This window comes from Aulostomus chinensis, chromosome 15 (genome assembly GCF_037954235.1).
Source record: "Aulostomus chinensis isolate RoL2024-O1b breed Wild chromosome 15, RoL_Achi_v1.0, whole genome shotgun sequence".
Taxonomy (NCBI): Eukaryota; Metazoa; Chordata; class Actinopteri; order Syngnathiformes; family Aulostomidae; genus Aulostomus; species Aulostomus chinensis.
This window is the reverse complement of record NC_141334.1, coordinates 4,459,815-4,478,359: the sequence shown is the minus strand read 5'-3', so window position 1 is coordinate 4,478,359 and position 18,545 is coordinate 4,459,815. Positions and strand designations below refer to the sequence as shown.

The following is an 18,545-nucleotide window of genomic DNA, read 5'->3' as shown; positions in this document are numbered from 1 at the left end:
CCCTGATACTTGTTCGTAGGGAGAGGATATACGTAGTGTTTTTGTTTTTTGTTTTTTGTCAGAGCTGATGTTGATTGTTAGAAATCAAGGAGACCTGTAACCAACATTTGGAAATGATGTAAGTTTTCAGTCAAAAATAAAAAAAAAAATCTGGTTATCTGAATTAGGAGCGACACAAAACTCGTTTGAACTTTTTCAAACGCTGGACTTGGCTGCGTTCGCTGTGGTGGAGGTTTGCGCTCTTGGGCTATCTTCTCGTCTGGTGAAATGTATTTGATCTGCAAGCGGGTCAAAATGCTAATTGGATCCGAGCATATTCTGATTGTCGGCCGACCCCTGAAATTGAGAACCAAAACAGCAGTACAGCTGTTATTCCAGTGTCTGTTGGCACGTGTCTTGTTTTCTCTCTCTCTCACTTCATCCTCTTTCCTGTGTTGAGAAACCTGCAACAGTACTTAGTGTGTTTCAAGTATTTTTTTGAGTGGTGTGGAATTACTTCCCTGTATTATCAGTCTGTTTGCTGACTTCTTGTTAGCGTATGTTTCCATGTCCTGTTGTTAAGCTCATTTTCTTCCCTTCAATCGCGCCTGTAAATGAATTATTGGACTCACTTGTGGGCTCTGGAGGTTTAGGACATTCAGCGTAAGATGAAAAGCCTCAGCGTGCTCCTTCTGTGGACTGGCCGTGTTGCTGTTTGCCCTTCACTCTCCAATGCTGGGACATGTGGCCCTCTGTGAGGGTTCAAGACTTTCTTTTTATTTAATTGAGTGGATTATTTTATCCTCAGTGAAATAGCTTTGTTCATGGACTAGTGTTTGGTGGCCAGGCCCTTTAGCACCCGGCTCGCCTCCGCCAAACACCCTGCCTGTCTCATCACTGTCACTTATTAACCAGCCCCACCCTTCCCAACACACACACACACACACACACACACACACACACACACACACACACACACACTAGCACACAGAAAGTAGGAGGGAGGTCAAGAGGAAGAAAAATGAGACTGGAAGGGGCGTGTGTGCGTATGTGAAATTTTCTTTATGAAGAGGGCGGAGGGCAAAAGCTTGTGACCCTGATAGCGCGCTCTCTCTCTCTCTCTCTCTCTTTCTCTCTCTCACTCTCTCTCTCTCTCACTCTCTCTCTATTGCTCTCTGTCTCACGTACACACACATACTTACTTTTATATTTTTCTTCGAAGCTCTTCTCTGAGTGGGGGTCCTCATGCTTCTCAGGGCAGAGAGTCTGCAAGGGGTGGAGCAGGGTTTTGTGTGTGTGTGTGTGTGTGTGTGTGTGGGGGGGGGGGGACTCCAGTTACAGCAGTTGAGCAATCTTTGGACCCTCAAATACAAACCACTGGGATGTGACCTCCATGCCCTCTTCTCTTCTCTTCTCTTCCCCTTTTTCTATTCTTCTCTTTTTTCTAACTTCATTCAGTCATAGTCATGATTGTCAGAGATAGCAAAACTTCCCGGCCTGCACTTGAACTGCTGCAGTCTGTAATTCTTATGTGGGCCACATTTCCTTCACTCACTGATAATAACTCTACATTACAGCACTCTTTTAGCCCTCAATTCAGTCTTACAGACAGGAAGCTTGGTCCTCACATCTATTGTGTGCCTCTTATAACTGTCAGTCACCCAGGCCTGTAAAGACTTAAATGTTGTGAGAGGTACACAATTCATGCCAGGAGCAAGAAGTTACAAATCAAGCTTTCCCCCGTCGGTAAGACTAAACTGAGGGTTAAATAAGTCTAAAGGGTTGTGACAAAAAAAAAAAAAATGCACATATGGATGAGGCCAAGCTTTTACAGTCTAACAGGTCATGTTTTAGTGCATCTACATGTAAAATCTTGATGGTGTCTTGCATAATTTTGCATAAAAATGAACGCGTGTTTCACTCAAACCTAACCAAAACTGTCGTAGCATCACAAGTTACAAAATGACTCTTTAGAGTAGAAATGAACGATGTCAGCAGACAGTTCCGTCATTTATACAGTATTTAAATCACTATAAAAGAAATCTTATCCAGTTGCACCGATCTGACTGTCAAAAATATAAGTAGAGACATCAAGAAGTGTCTGATATCCAGGTGTTTATGAGCTGATTTATTGATTTCACACATCATTTTGCTGATTTAAAAAAAAAAAAAAGAATATTTTTCAATATTCCATTCTTTTTATTTATATTCCCCCTCAGTCATTTAGTATTTTGTTGTTGTTGTTTTTTTTTGCTAAATTGCTTATCACCTCGTTTCCCAACAAGTTCATAAATTCAATTCATTTCTTTGAAAAACAAAATACAAACAAAGGAGAGGAGCCTGAAAATTGCTGAAAAATCTGATGAAAAAAATGATGTCAATATCAAATAACAACAGCAAAGGAGAAAACACAAAGGAAACAACACTGCATGGCATTTATATCAACATGAAAAACTATAGTCGTAATTATTTAAACATTTTTGTGTGTCTGATAGGTGGTGCTGCGCTTTCTTCAGTATTTAATGATTTCTATCCATTTCATAATCCAGAAAATCAATTCTAATGTGAAATTGTGAAATGTAGTTGAGGGAATCAGTAAGAAATTACCCCCAAAAAATTGTAAGAAATTGGTCAAAATAAGAGCTGAAAATTACAAGTGACATTGGATCCGTGACGCTTTGTCAGATTTTCTGTGACTCAACCGTAATTTTTAAACTACATGTATTTTTATGTATTTGGGTCTTGAAACCAAGCAAAAAGTTGTTCGTACTTCCTATAAAATGGATGGATGAAGTACAATATAGTTTTTCTCATGAGAATTTTGTGAGGGCGTATTGTCAGCAGCAGTTATCGACTGGTTGTTACCTGATTATTGACAACAAACCACAGACACTGTTCTGAGAAACGTCTTGAAGTTTGATTCAGCAATTTTTATTTTATTTTTTTTATTCAGTCCACTGTGAACTTGATAGGAACTGGAGAGACTTTATGAATGGTTTAGGTTAGTTTTATGTTTAATGTCATTTAAACAATGTGATGCAAAGTTTACTCTTAATGCAGGTTTTTTTTTTTGATAAACTGTGAATACTGTGCATCCTCGATGAAGAAACTTTCAGTTGAACGCGTGTGAACGTCAAGGCAGCGCCGTGTTTGGCACTGAAATTCTAACATTGACTTCAGCTGAGTATCGGCAGCAAGCATCAGGCTTGGTCCTGATCGACTCTATCGGCCGATCCCCGGTGAGCAGAAACCAGAAACAGCCGTCCATTAAGGCCGACCTTCAGTCAGCAGTGACCGTTCCCACGTGAAACCACGTGTTGCCTCTCATTTACTGGCCAGATGCAGAATACCCTTCCCACAATGACTGATCTGGAGCCTCTGACAGATGACCGTTTCATATCGGAATGCTATCGCCGGCGTGTCGTGACGATGATGTGAACTGGGATTGAACCCACAGCGGTATGAGCAGGCAGTCAGTGCTTTGGTTTCTACTTTCTCTTCTGCTTCTCGAGCTTCTTGTGCCCTCAGTTGTAAGCACTGGTGATGCTGCTGCGGCGGCGGCAACAGGGTGAAATGATGCTCGATGAGAAGGAAGTATTGAGAGCATCGGAGGTCGGTTACAGACAGAAAACAGGAGATAAACGATCTTGTGATGGAAATGAGTGAGAACCTTTGTGTGTGTGTGTGTGTGTGTGTGTGTGTGTGTGTGTGTGTGTGTGTGTGTGTGTGTGTGTTCGTGGGTGTGAGCAGAACTAGGCAACTATGAATGTATATGTGCTGATCCTGTGGGAGCAGAGTGTGGCTGACTGGGGCAATCCCCCACTCCACACTCACACGCACGCACGCACATACACACACACACACACACACACACACACACACGGCCAGGGGGTTTGGAGAGGCAGCAGTGACAGAGAGGAGAGCGCTGACCCAGATAGTCTCTCTGTCCCTCCCTCCCTCTCTCACACACTGTAAAAAATAATCTCGCCAAGTATTTTTATATCACGGTGAAAGATTCCTGTCATATTAGATTCAAATATTAATATTGTCATTATTAACTAATACTCTAATGATTATTTTAGTATTCTTAGAAAATGTAATAAAAAATTGAAAAAAAAATCTGTGTAAAGCCCCAAAATATTGATTTGATGAGGTCAGTCACTCGACCAGCTTTGACAATTTTCATCATTTATTGGGTTTTTAAGACTTTTTTTTAAAGTCTCCTCTCTCATTTTCTTTTTTCCCTTAAATCACTTAAGTATCCTTATCTTCCTACTTTGATTATTTTTTTTATATGAAGCGGAAATACATAAAACAAGAAAGTTTTTAATTTGAACCAGGAAAAAAAAGAAGATACAGAGAGACAAAATGTAATGGACAGACAGAAGAGGAAATGAAGTGGGGGGGACAAAAAGAGGTCAAAGAAGTGTGGAGGATTGTCTGTGTACCTCGTCACATATTTAAGAATCGACAACGTTACCTCCATCTAATGGTACACAGGGACGGACCTGTTCCTGGTTGCCATAGGAACGCCTTGCACCGCCTGACTCTGGAGTTCTGCAGGAGCTCCACAGTCAGAGCAATGATACAAAGACTTCTCAAACAAGCGTCCAAAGCATTTCAGGTCCGAGCACCGTCGACTGAGCCGGCGTGTCGTTGTTACCATGACGACACGCCCGCTGGGTTGCCCTCGCGCTGTCTGATTTATCACGGAATTTCCATGATTTTCCAACATCGCCTCAATGTGCTTGCAGTGCAAGTCTTTCTTGTGCCGTACATACGACCCTCCCGTCCGGTTTTAAAACTTTCTGTCTTCGCCATGATTCATAATGTTTATGAAGACGTCTTTTTTTTTGCAGCAACTCAATTCCACACTCAGCCCGTCAGCTGTCTCTCTCTCTCTCTCTCTCTCTCTCTCTCCCCTCTTCACTTTCACCGTCCCACATCAAAAACAAAATAAAACAAAACCCACATTCACTCTTAAGAGTCACCAGGTGATCTGAGCGCTTATTTGCTGACATATTTCATTGAGGTTTGGAAATCCAGACGTGAAAATAGAGATTGAATGAGGGCCTGCGTCAGCGACCTGCGACGTGACTCCTCAGCAGTAACGGTCTGGTGTGAATGTGTGGGATCGTGTGAGGATGAAGCCGAGCGTTCAGTTCACGCTTAGCCTGCCTTTACAGGATAAAAATAGATTTTCAAAAAAAAGGTTGAGATGGGTCTGTTTGAAGCCCGCAGACAGATCCTCTAGCGGACGGCTCCAGAACGACCAAGTTCATCTGAGCTCACCGTGTCTATTTATGGGGATTTTACTCCTAATTAATCATTGATTGATCAGTTGTTTATCAATTCTCCCTGTCAGTCACACAGTGAATGACAATGAGAAGAGGAAGCTGAGAATCGTGAGTAGACAAGGATGGGAATCGGTCGATTTCATCAGAAACTCTGACCTCTGATCTCGTCAGTTCCTCTTATCAATGCCGCCGTATCGCAGCATCATCAAGTTTCGCCAGGGACGAGCTGACAAGTGGCTTTTGCAACGGATTTCAGTAAACATTAATGTATCAGAAGGCCACTTTATCAGACGCTTACTATATGTTACGACTAGATCTGCATAAATAATAGCATCATAAAGTCAGTTATTGTTTAATTACAAGCCATAAAATGAGCTTTAATGTTATTGGTAGAATTAGGAACCTTAGAGAACAATGACCTTTTAAGGTTAATAAATCCTGTATTAAAAACATGTAAAATAGATAACTACACCTCCGATTTATGTTGTTGTTGTTTTTCCTGGAGTGTCATGTTGGTGTCGGAATGCTCCAGATTCGTCTTCGTCATCCTCCGCTTCATCCGGTGGGTCCGGGTCGCGGGGGCAGCAGTCTCAGCAAGGAAGCCCAGACTGCCCTCTCCCCAGCCACTTCAACCAGCTCTTCCGGGAGGATCCCGAGGCGTTCCCAGGCCAGCCGAGAGATATAATCCCTCCACCGTGTCCTGGATCGGCCTCGAGGCCTCCTCCCAGTTGGACATGCCTGGAAAATCTCCAGAGGGAGGCACCCAGGAGGCATCCTCACCAGATGCCCGAACCACCTCAACTGGCTCCTCTCGACATGGAGGAGCAGCGGTTCTACTCTGAGTCCCTCCCGAATGACTGAGATTCTCACCCTATCTCTAAAGCCTGATTTATGCTTCTGCGTCGTGGCGACGCCGTACCTACGCCGTAGCCCCTACGTCGTCATTGTGCATTTATAGCTCTGCGTCGAGGGAACGCGTTGCTCTGTAATTCACCGCCAAGCCACTAGAGGGGTGTGGCTTTATCTTCGTATGGTTTTGGGGGACTCTTGTCGAATTCCCTAGTTTTCTTCCGGTCATAGCACATGGGTCAGAGACAGAGACAACAATGGAAGTTGTAAAGGTGGTCATACTTGCGAACCTCCTCGATAACTCTTTCTTCGGCTTGGTCCATTTTTATTTTTGCGTGTTGCTCTCACCACAGAAACTTTAAACATGGCGGTGTTGTTGTGCTGAACTGGAAACGTCGTGTGAGCGGACCAATCACAGTCCGTTGACATTCACGTCACTACGCGTCGCGTCGACGCGTAGTGACGTGAATGTCAACGGACAAAGCACAAAGCACATGTGGACTGGTTGGGCAAACTCCCATGCCCCCTCCAGCACCCTAGCGAGGATGAAGAGCTGATCCATGGTTCCACGGCCAGGACGAAAACCACACTGCTCCTCCTCAATCTGAGGTTCGACTATCGCCCTGACCCTCCTCTCCAGTACCCTGGCGTAGACCTTACCAGGGAGGCTGAGAAGTGTGATCCCCCGATAGTTGGAACACACCCTCTGGTCCCCTTTCTTAAAGATGGGGACCGCCACCCCGGTCTGCCACTCCAAAGGCACTTCCCCCAATGTCCACGCAATGTTGCAGAGACGTGTCAGCCAAGACAGCCCCACTACATCCAGAGCCTTGAGATACCCAGGGCGGATCTCATCCACCCCCGGGGCTCTGCCACTGCGGAGTTGTTTAACTGCCTCGGCGACTTCTGCCCTGGAGATTGGACGACCCCCCCCCAAGCACTCCCCAGACTCTGTCTCCTCCACGGAGTACGTGCTGGTGGGATTGAGGAGTTCCTCAAAGTATTCCTTCCACCGCCCAATTATCTCCCCAGTTGACGTCAGCAGCCTCCCACCCCCACTGTAAATAGTGTGGGCAAGTTGCCGCCTTCCCCCCCTGAGGCGACGGACGGTTTGCCAGAACCTTTTTGGAGCCGACCGATAGTCGTTCTCCATGGCCTCACCGAACTCTTCCCACGCCCGAGTTTTTGCTTTGGCAACCGCCACGGCTGCACATTGTTTGGCCTGCCGGTACCAGTCAGCTGCCTCTGGAGACCCACAGGCCAGCCATGCCCTGTAAGCCTCCTTCTTCAGCCTGACGGCTCCCCTCACCTCTGGTGTCCACCAGCGGGTTCGAGGATTACCCCCGCGGCCGGCCCCAGCAGCCTTGCAGCCACAGCTCACAGCAGCCGCCTCGACAATGGCAGAGTGGAACATGGCCCATTCGGACTCAATGTCCCCCACTACCCCCGTGATGTGATCAAAGCTCTGCCGGAGGTGGGAGTTAAACATCGTTCTGACTGGTTCTTCTGCCAGGTGTTCCCAACAAACCCTCACAACTCGTTTGGGCCTGCCAGGTCTGCGTGGCATCTTCCCCTGCCATCTGATCCAACTCACCACCAGGTGGTGATCAGTTGACAGCTCAGCTCCTCTCTTCACCCGAGTGTCCAGAACATGCGGTCGCAGGTCAAATGATACGACTATAAAATCGATCATAGACCTGCGACCTAGGGTGTCCTGGTGCCATGTGCACCGGTGGGCATCCTTATGGCCAAACTGCGACTTGCACAGAAGTCCAATAACTGAACACCACTCGGGTTCAGGTCGGGCCTGCCGTTCCTCCCAATCACACCTCTCCAGGTCATGCTGTCGTTGCCCACGTGAGCGTTGAAGTCTCCCAGTAGGACAATAGAGTCCCCAGCCGGAACACCATCCAGTACCCTTCCCAAGGACTCCAAAAAGGGTGGGTACTCTGAACTGGTGTTCGGCGCATATGCGCAGACCACAGTCAGGACCCGTTCCCCGACCCGAAGGTGCAGGGGAGCAACCCTTTTGTCCACGGGGGTAAACCCCAACGTACAGGCAGAGAGTCGAGGGGCAACCAAAAAGCCCACCCCCGCCCTCCGCCTCTCACCCGGAGCAACTCCAGCAAAAGAGAAAGTCCAACCCCTCTCAAGGACTTGGGTTCCGGACCCAGAGCTATGTGTCCAGATTGATTTTATTTATTTATTTATTTTTGGTGATCCAACGCCAGCTGAGTGCCGTCACAGCTCCAACAAAGCTTGACTCTGTGGCTGAGGTTATTTTAAAAAAGTCGCTGAAGTTACCAGAGTGGGGTGCAAATTACGGCGGGTTTTGTGTTCACTTCAGCGGCGGAGCTCGTCGCTACTCGGGTCCACTGCTGGGTCATTTGACTGAATGCTGATTAAACCCATTACCACCGCAGACACGGGTGCTAGGTTTTTGGTTCTGTGGGAAAAAAAGAACTCCAGAGACTAAACGAACTCCTGGATCCTGTCGCTGACTCGCTTTGCTAACTTGTAAACAAAGCGAAACATTTCAGCATGCATTTGTGTTCATGCTTGAGAACTCTTTTAACATCTGCAGTTCACATATTATATCAGTGAAAATGTGCGGCGGGTCAAAGAAATGTTCTCCGCTCCGTCAACCCGGAGAACCTTTCTTTGACCCGGCTGGCTAAAAATGTGTCCAAAAAGATTTGTCTTTCCCTGCTTGTCTCTTGATTCTTGTCCGTCCCTCACTACCCCCACCCGACTTCCTGTGCTGGGATCAGAGGCTGACAGGGTCACGCCCACCCCACCCTTTTTATTCCTGGAACTCCACAGATGGACCCCTCCTCTGGGGGGAAGGCGCACAGACATACACTCATGTCACTCCTCATTTGCACACACACAAAATGCGCATAGACACTCATACAGTCTCTCGCTATCACTACTCGTTAGTGCTGCTCCACACACACACACACACACACACACACACACATGCACTCCTGGCCCCCTAACTGAACTCCCTTCCCCCTGACTGCCTTGTCTGCCTGCAGATGTGGATCAACTTGGATTTGCAAAAGATTCTCACTGTTAGCTTTTTCCTTTTCGGAGTGCTAAACGGGTGTGGCCTCAGCACTGAAGTACAACTGCAGCAGCTCCAGATGACTTACATGTTCAATTGACTGTGTTTTTTTCCTTCTTCTCCGTGATCTACTGCTCTTTTGCTCCGTCTGAATAGTCCTGGAGCACTGAACTCCACCCAGCTGGAGCTCCAGATTAGGTTAAAACAAACGCGAAGGAATTATTTGCTAATCCTATTGGATCCAGGTCTGGCTGCAGCACGTAACCCTTACGCTCCAAAATAGTTCTCAGCAGATTTACGCTGAACTTGTAGACAACATTCTTTCATGCACTTTTATGACACGTGAGAGCGGGTTCAGTTTTTTTAAGATCTTCAGTGGTTTTCTGCAAAATATATATATATATATATATATATATATATATATATATATATATATATATATATATATATATATATTACAGATAATACATCAGGCTATTTTGTCTAAACAGTCAACTAGAAGTTATTTTATCTCAACTTGAAACACTCTGTGCGTGACAGTTCCGTGTGTGTTGTCCTTTGTTCATCAGTGTATCGACTGGCAGAACCCGTATAGCAGCTTATTTACTATTCTGCTTGATAAATCATCACTTCATATTTTCTAACGTAGGAGATCTTGGCTTTGATGCAGGTGGTTTTATTAAAGTTCCTCCTGTTTGCGGCAGGTGCAGGTGTTTGATGATGTGTGAATCTTCACGTTCTCTTGCCGCTGTCATTTGCACACAATACATGCCGGAGACGAGTGTCTGAGTCTGGCTGTCTTAACAACACCCCGTGTGAAAGCTGACTGAATGGAGGTGTCACAAAACAAAAGATCAGGTTCATTTCCTGCTCGATTCGATACCTTAAAAAAAAAAAAAGAAGAAGCCTGGATCAGTTCGATTGTTCCACTTCAGAATGTACACACTTGAACTGGCCTCACATGGGCCTGGCGTTCTGCGCGTGTTCCATGTTCCCTCTGTGGTATTTGACACAGAGAGTCGAGGAGGGTTTCTTGATGGCCGATGAAAATTTGGTGAAAAGAGGTTTGTCCACCACAAGCTGTGAAGGAACATACCACCACCAGCCGTTTCAGGGGTGGACGTGCTCGGGGAAATAAAGTAATTCATGTGTACTGAGACAACAACATTAGTGGATTAACTGACGTAACAGAGTTTCAGTTTTTCCTGGACTGCAACTGTGCGTGTGAAACCCACTGAATTGTCCCGCTGCGCTGTTTCCTGATATACAAACTTAATAATGTCCGGAGAATCAGCCTTCTTTTCATGCTGTAGTCCAATTCGCGCCCGGCCCAGGTGATTCTGTGCGGTACAAATATCAGAATGGCCCCTGTGTCTGGGTTTTCTTAATTTTCTTCAATAAGAGCTACCGTTAAGGGGGGGAAAAAAAATCCCACATGCTAACCGCTAACTTTGTTGCTAAAGGGACTGTCTGACTTTCATCTGTTGTGGAGCAGTTTATGCTGGGACTGAGGAAGATCAATAGAATTGACACAGAGATAATAAAGTACTTGCTTCCTCCTTTTGGAGTACTTGATTTGCCATTCTCTTAAATGTCAGTGCTGCTAAGAGAGATGTTTTCAATACTAGTGTGAACAGGGGTTAATGCAATTGATGCAGTTCCTTCAGTATCCTAAATACTAGCTCAAGTATCTCGTGGTCGAATCTGGGAGTCACAGGTTTTAATGGAGAGGGATTTTATTGAATTTCAGGGAGGAACATTGGCTGTGCCGTCCTCAGACTACAGCTCTTTCCGGCAGACTAAAACAATTCTCCCTCCTCAAGGCCGTCTGACAACTAAAAATATCAACAATATGTTTTCACCTGTAGGAGTTGACTAATGGTCTGGCTGTGCACTACCATATCAGATTTATTGGGTGTTTTTCTAAAAACGTACTTAGAAAAATCCTCCTTCAAATCTTTTCCTTCTTGCTCAGAGAAATTATGGAAGAGAAGATGTGATTTGGTTTCCATGAGGTGAGATAACGATCCTCGAGGAAACTGATGGAATAATGCAGCAGTGTCTGTATTAATTCGGGATGTTTCACGTCTTGGAGCACTTTTAAACATTTACAATGGGCAGGTTGAGCGTCAGTGGGAAGTGAGAAGTGGCCATGATGGGGGGGTGGGAGGGTTACACAGAGTACTGCTTCCTGCAACGTACCATGTTCTTCACCATATATTCAACAAGTTTTTTTTTAACCAATAAAACACTGAAAAAGAAAAAAAAAACATGAGGGTAGAATGTTGACCACGGCGTGAGATACTGTGGTGTCCGTCTGCCAGCTGTGGGGGGGTTGGGGGTGGAAGGTGTGGCCTGGAGCAGCCTTTACCTTTGTTTAGAAGCACAGAGGGGGCTCTGTCCCCTTACAATAGGACTGGGAGACCACTGTTTGTCGTGTGTGTGTGTGTGTGTGTGTGTGTGTGTGTGTGTGTGTGTGTGTAGGAGGGGTGTTGCATGCAGCCACACCCAGGCTGATTGGCTGAGGCCACACCTCAGTGTGGAATCCACTGGAGCCAGGTCACAACATCTACGACGCTCTGCCTGCAGCCACAGGCAGAACAAACCTCAGAGAACAAAAATACTATCCAGAGATTCTGCGGGAACGTCTGATGAGGTCATTTTGTAGGACGAGACATTTTTTTTCTCCTCAGCTGACTTCTAATCAATGTCTTTGCACTGCTACCAAAGATATGTTGAAGATCTTTGAGACGTGTGTCCCGCTAAAGTCAAGACGATAGTTTGGTTTATAAAGAGATTAAAATGACTCTTGTTTTTCCTGCGTATAACTTGAACCATGACGGACAGCCTGGCAGATGTGACGCTTTATTAAAAGAAAAGCTTGAAATGTTTTTTATTTATAATTACCCTACATACCACAGAATTCCCTTCTTTTGTAATCAAGATTAAAAAACAACAACAACAACAACTAATGGCTTGAATTGACACCCCCTGGCCACCGTACCGTGGCTGCGTACTGCTCTAGTTAAGTTGAGGAAGTACATTTATTCTCATTCTGTACCGAATACATTCAGTCTTTTGAGAAAACAGACTATGTTTCCTGTTTCTCCCTTATGATCGACGCCGTAAAACTAATGATGCAGTTTTTAAAGTGAATGCGCCGCAAATGTATAGAAGTTCAGCGGAGTCCTCGCGCAACATTAGAAGGCTGCCGGCATCGTGGCTCATCAATAATTCAACAGTCTGAGAGAAACTGTTCTTCTGTCAGAGTGCTTTTACTTTTTAAAACTTTCCATGTAGAAAGGTTAATTTACTTTTATGCAATGTAGAGTTTTTAATTCCCCCCCCCCCAAAAAAAATGTAATTGCTGCTGTTACTTAAATAAAGATGTGTTCGTTGAAATGTGTTGAGTCCTTCTAGCTACAGCTAGACTGGTGCAACATACGGGTTTCTCTTTCTTTAAGATCTGAGGCGACATCCAAGTTATCTTTCTTCTTTGATTTAAAGAAAAAAAATTAAATGAAAAGCTGGGTAGATGTATATTTTTTTTATGTGAAGAAACCAAAGGACTGAGTTGTTTCTAAAGTTCATGTTTAACTGTAAGAGAAATCAAGGTTCTGGATTGCAATGATGTCAAATTTTGCCCCCCCCCTCCCCCGTCAGATTTTAGGAAGTTATTTACAGAAAGAGTTTTTCTAGATGCTTCCAGGTCTAACTTGAACTACATGAGGTTAGTTTGTGTAATTTATTGTCTGTCAAGAGGCCGTCGAAGCATCTTCCTCTTTCTCTTATCTGAACCTCCATCACGGAGGATGACACGGCTGTTACGAAGACATGTCGTCCCCTAGTTCACTCAAGTTCAACCACAAACGTCTCTCTCACGGGGAGACCCCGCACGTAAATCATGAGTCAAAGAATCACAGCTGAAGTTGAGACGTGAAACTGTCTACTTTTTTTTTTTTTTTTTTTAAAAACCGCGACTCTGAACGTTTCTGCAGAAAAAAACTCTGCCTAACTGCAATTTAATTTAATCATCAGCAGCTGAGCTGAAAGAGGAAGAAAAAGGCAGACGTCATTCATAACTTCCCCTGCTTTCAATGAGCGGCGTCGAGCGCGTCAGTGGCTCGCTCCGCAACTGGCATTTGATAAATCGTTCAAGGCTCAACCGAGAAACAGAACACATCTGGCTCTGGATGCTCTTGAGCTAATCTTTACAATTTTCTGACATTATAAAAACCAAGTAAGTCACGGACGCGGTAATAAAAAGATTCACCTTCACTAAACAGCAAAAAAAAAAAAAAAATCTTTTTGGTTTCGTATGACCTCATCATATCTTTCCATTGTGCTGTTCTGCCGCTGAATATCATGATGGATATGCACATGCGTTGAGGTGTTCATTGAGTAGAAAAGCACTTGTGGAGGTTGTAGAGGTCTTAAGCTCCCCCGGAGAAGTGCAACAGTGACGCTGATTCCTGGTGTTTTCATCCATTTCTGTTGGAGCAGTAATCATTAGAGTGATGAGTCGATTGACTGAAAATTAATCCTCAAATCTTTGTTTCTCCCCCAGACGTCATTTATGACATAAAAAAAAGTTTTGTGTGTTTTGGGGTTTTTTTTTTGCTTTTTGAAAGAACAAAAGGATTTGAACTCTGTTTTTTTTTTCATATTTCTTGATATTTCATAGATTGAACAGTTAATCGATCGGTCGATCATGAAAACGATCCACAGATCACTCAATGATGAGGAGAGTCAGGGGGGTGCAGGAGTGCGGGTGGGGCTATTCGATGTCGGTCAGATCTTTTTTTAACGTAACACCAAACTATTCGACGTGAACCCTGGCGGCAGTCGTCTCCCTCCTCAATCCTACTGACGCTTCCTTTTAATTTGCTTTAACAAGACTCGGTATTAAACCTCAAACCCCAGTTTGGGTTGAGAAATTTCAAACAATACCGAGCAGCTCCTCCCTTCTGTACCAACATTTACTGAACTAAGTTTGTCTGCAGTTTTTATTTATAGGAGCGAATCTCCTATAGAACAGAAGTGAATGTCTGTGAGAGGATGTGGAAGGAAAATGGGGGCTGAGAACGAGTGTGTGTGTTGCTAGATGTGTTCCTCAGCACTCCCCACACCTCTCTCTCTCTCTCTCTCTCTCTCTCTCTCTCTCTCTCTCTCTCTCTCTCTCTCTCTCTCTCTCTCTCTCTCTCTCTCTCTGTTACTCGGCTTCCAGAAAAGGGTGTGTCCGCCTCTCTGCTGCTGAAAGGGAGGGAGGGGTCACTTCACGGCTACTCCTCCCTTCTCTCTCTGGCTCTCTCTGTTATTTCTCTTTCGCCCTCATTCCCTCACTGGCAGCCTCAGGATTAGGCCTTTGTTTCTCTGCCTCTCTCTCTCTCTCTCTCTCTCTGCCTTCCTTTAATTTTCTCTGTGAGTGTGTGTGTATGTGTGTGTTTGTGTGTTCCACCCCCCCCCACCCTCATTCTGGCTGATAAGAAGTCTTATTTTTGGGAGGGGGTTCTCATTAGCCAGCTTTTATAGCAGAGGTAATTTTTGCAATACTGTTTCTTCCCTTCTGAAACGCCGGGGTGCTATTTCCTGTCTTGCTTCCTCTCCTACCTGTCTTCCTCTTCCTCCTCTCATGTCTTCCTGCTCCAAATCCTTAAACAAATCTCATTTCACATTTCACTCTCTACTGCTGGCCTAGAAGTTTTTCTATCTTGGTCTCCTCCTCCTCCCTCTTCCACTTCTCCCCAACCCCCTCCCCCCCCCCTTCCCCACCCTTCCTCAACCCCCCCCCCGCCTCACTTTCCACTCTTACTCTCCTCTTTTATTTATCATCAACTCCTTCCTCCTCTCACCTTTGTCCTCTTCTCCTCCTCAGTGCCAGTCGACTAAGCAGAGGAAGAGTGCTGCCGGCACCCAAAAGAACCAGAGGAGCCCGTCCAAGCAGAGCACCCTGACCCAACAGCAACCACCACCATCGCCGTCACCTCCACCGCCAACAGCCCAAGAAGAGGAGGAGAAGGAGGAGGACGAGGAGCCAACGAACAGGCCTCAGCCGCCTCAGGAGGAGGGGGAGGAAGGAGGCGAGGAAGAGGAAGTGGCGACGAGGTCCGTGAGAGAGGAGGAGGAAGGAAAGGAGGCGGAAGAGGAAGAGGAGGAGCAGACAGATATGCCCTCTGTACAGATCAAACCAGAACCTGAGGAGATGGAGTGCACGGTGAGGGGGGGGTGGGGTTTGGAGATGATTGGTCAGTTTATTAGAAGGGTGGTGGTGGTGGGGGGTGTGTGTGGAGGTAAACGAGCTGAAGGTTTGATGGACAAACGGATGGGTGGAGGAGAGGCAGGCGGGTGTGGGCGGCGGCCTGATTGCTGGTGATCGGACATGTTTGATCACGTCGAGTTCACACTTTCACAACATTAGAATCTCACAGGGGAGTAAGAGGAGGATTGCTTACAGAGCTTCTTCCTATCCTGGCATTCGCAAACAAGCTGTCAATCCATTTAACAGAGAAGGGGGGGGGGCATCTGAACCATTGTGAGTGTTCTCACCAACTCCCAAATCACGTTTGTGGTAGAACCTAAAAATGACTTGATAAGAGACAGATGTGAAGCCACATGTGATATTAGTTTATCGACAACTTTTTAAAAAAAGAAAAGAAAAACAGAAGTGCGTCTCGTTTGAATCTCGTTTAAGTCGTCAGTCATAAACCCAGTGACAGGTTTGATGCTTCATATGAGCAGCAACAGCTCTGGAGCCTGCACTGGTTTGGTGGGACGAAGGTTAGAATGTTACAGTAATTAAAGTCAAAGCGATGAAACAAGTGAGGCAACTTTTTTTTTAAATTTCATTGGAAAAACTACTGAAGTACTTAACATACAGTGTAAACATCTCGATGAATACTTGTCGATGTCTCCGAGGAGCTAAACGTTTGTTAAAAGTCTGGTGCGGTTCTGTCTCCTTCGTGAACGACCACTCCTCAGTTCTTTACCTGAGTCAGTCTGGGATTTTATTATGGATTTTATTGATTTTACAGACTCGCATTGCGCAGGTTGAATCAGGTGTTTCACATTTCATTTAATTAAGGATCCTGCTGAAGGACAAACGACGGCTCACTCTGAAAGAGTGGGACTGTCTCTCCTCACTCAGAACGTGATGTTAGAAAAGTCAAATTACGTCTTAAAATTCAACAGATTAGTCCAAACAAATTCTACTTTTTAAAATCAAACTCGACTCATCTCTTCTCTCCGATACCACCAGCGAGTAGTTCCCCTGGTTGTTCCTCAACATTCCTGCCATCGCTATGAAACGGGGGAACGTTTGCACCTCGGCTGACTGTCGCGATCAAATAGTTCTGACCAATTAGTCGTCTGTTTTACGCTGTCACCTTTCAGTATTGGCTCAGCTCACTCAGAAGCCCCCTCAAACATTACCAAGCACGAGCCACGACTTTTAGGAAAATGAAGAAAAAAAGAGATGACTAGAAGCCGGTGAAATGAAGTGGAACAGCGGCTTCAGCAGCTGAAATAACAACTCTATCTGTCGATTCGCGAAAGTGAAGGCGGCCTATCTATCACATAAACTGAAACCAGTTTCCAACCTGTTTCACTGCACTTGTCTGTCCATATTTCACAGATGCTTTGCCCACAAGGTCATTGCTCCACTGCATCGTCACAAATTGCGGAAATTAGGAGGAATTTCATTCTTGGGCGATTATTTTAGACACAGTAAGATCCAGATAGATGAGGACTGATGAAAGAGGAAGGTCTGAGTGAAATGGAAAGCCCAGGTAGTGGATTAGTGGGAGGAGCGCAGGATGAAAGATTGATAGATGGAAATCTGTAGATAGATGGAGGACAGGAAGTGCAAGAGTGAAATTGATGAAGAGCCAGGGCTGACTAGGATGTATGGAGGGGCGGCGAGCGGCAGCAGGCTGGGGTGGTGGGTGAGGAAGAGGAGGGGTTTGGGGATGGATGTCATTGGAGGACAGGAACAGCCGAGTTTTTATGGCATGGTACCATGTGCTCCTCTGCTTCTGGAAATGATTCCAAACAAACCACAACTTACTTTCAGATCACAGCTCCACCGTCGAATATTATAGATATTTTCTTAGTGTTAGTCATTGTGGAGGGTAAAAAAAAAAAAAAACCCAGAGAAAAATGCAACAAAAAAGTGACATGTAAAAGTAACAGTTTGGTGCATTGAAAGGTAGTGTGCAGCTGTTTTAGCAATAACATAAACAAGTGTTAAACCAGTTAAACCAGCAAAAAGGGAAGTTTTTGCTGGTCATAATCCAGCCATCCATCCATTTTCTTCCTCTTATCCTGTTAGGGGTCAGGGGGAGTGGGGGGTGGAGCCTATCCCAGCAGCTTTCAGGTGAGAGGCGGGGGTTCACCCTGGACAGGTCACCAGTCCAACGCAGGGCCAACACATAGAGACAGACAACCATTCACACTCACAGCCACACCTACAGTCAATTTAGAGTCTGGATTAACCTCGTCCCCTCTTGATGTCTTTGGACTGTGGAGGAAGCCGGAGTACCGGAGAGAACCCGCGCAGGCTCAGGGAGAACATGCAATCTCCCTGTTAAACTCGCTATAGCAAAATAAATCCAGCAGCAGCAGCAAATAAATCAATTGTGAATGTGAAACAAGGAATGCGTGAGGAAAAAGCATGTGCCCCGGTAGGCTTCTGTGTGAGTAAAGGTCGCGACCAGTCTTTTCTTTCTTTTGGCGAGACGTGATGTCAGGAGAGTGAGGAGGCATGAACATGTAGGCCTCACAAATGATGGATGGACAGTAAGAAGCCATGAAACGCTCCCCTACGAGCAAACACGTAACTGCTCTCCTGTTGTAAAGAGTCTCGACAGTAGCGGTTTTGTATTTCAAGTAGCGGTGAAGTTGACCTTTTTATATTTGCTTTAATCCTGAGTGACGTTCAGGGAGCGTACCGTCGGAAAAAGGTCCAAACAAGAAATGGTGAGGTCAGAGGTCAACATACCCTCACAGGAGACGGTGTGAATAACTTACAGAGAAAACCTCTCCAAACCAAACTCCTGCCTGAATTCCCAAAGGTTCTATTTGTTTGGGTCTAATTATAAATGAAGTAAGTTTGGAGCTCCATGTTGCTCCATGGTTTTACCTTGTGATTTGTGACAGAACCAGGAAGTAGGAGGTGAGGAGAAATGCCTTCAGTGCCGTCTTTTACATGGTACTCTTTAACTTTAGCTAATGTCGTCAAGCTTGCACCTGCAAGCCCCTGCTCTCCCGCTGTTTTGAGGGGAAGGGCGTCTTCTTTGTCGTCGTTGCGCTGGAGGTGGCTCGTCCGCGCAAAGGCCCCGTCATTTTCTCAGCTTCAC

At 45.5% G+C, this 18,545-nt stretch overlaps 1 protein-coding gene across 3 annotated transcripts in view; it reads left to right on the top strand.

Annotated features, from left to right (window-relative positions):
• Positions 1-18,545, top strand: part of klf8 (Kruppel like factor 8) — a 78,106-nt gene that overhangs the window by 24,278 nt on the left and 35,283 nt on the right. For all 3 annotated transcript variants that reach the window (XM_086179400.1, XM_086179398.1, XM_086179399.1), the window contains one exon: positions 15,068-15,406. In XM_086179400.1, coding sequence (XP_086035526.1) covers positions 15,068-15,406 — 339 coding nt within the window. The remainder of the gene's footprint in view (positions 1-15,067; positions 15,407-18,545) is intronic.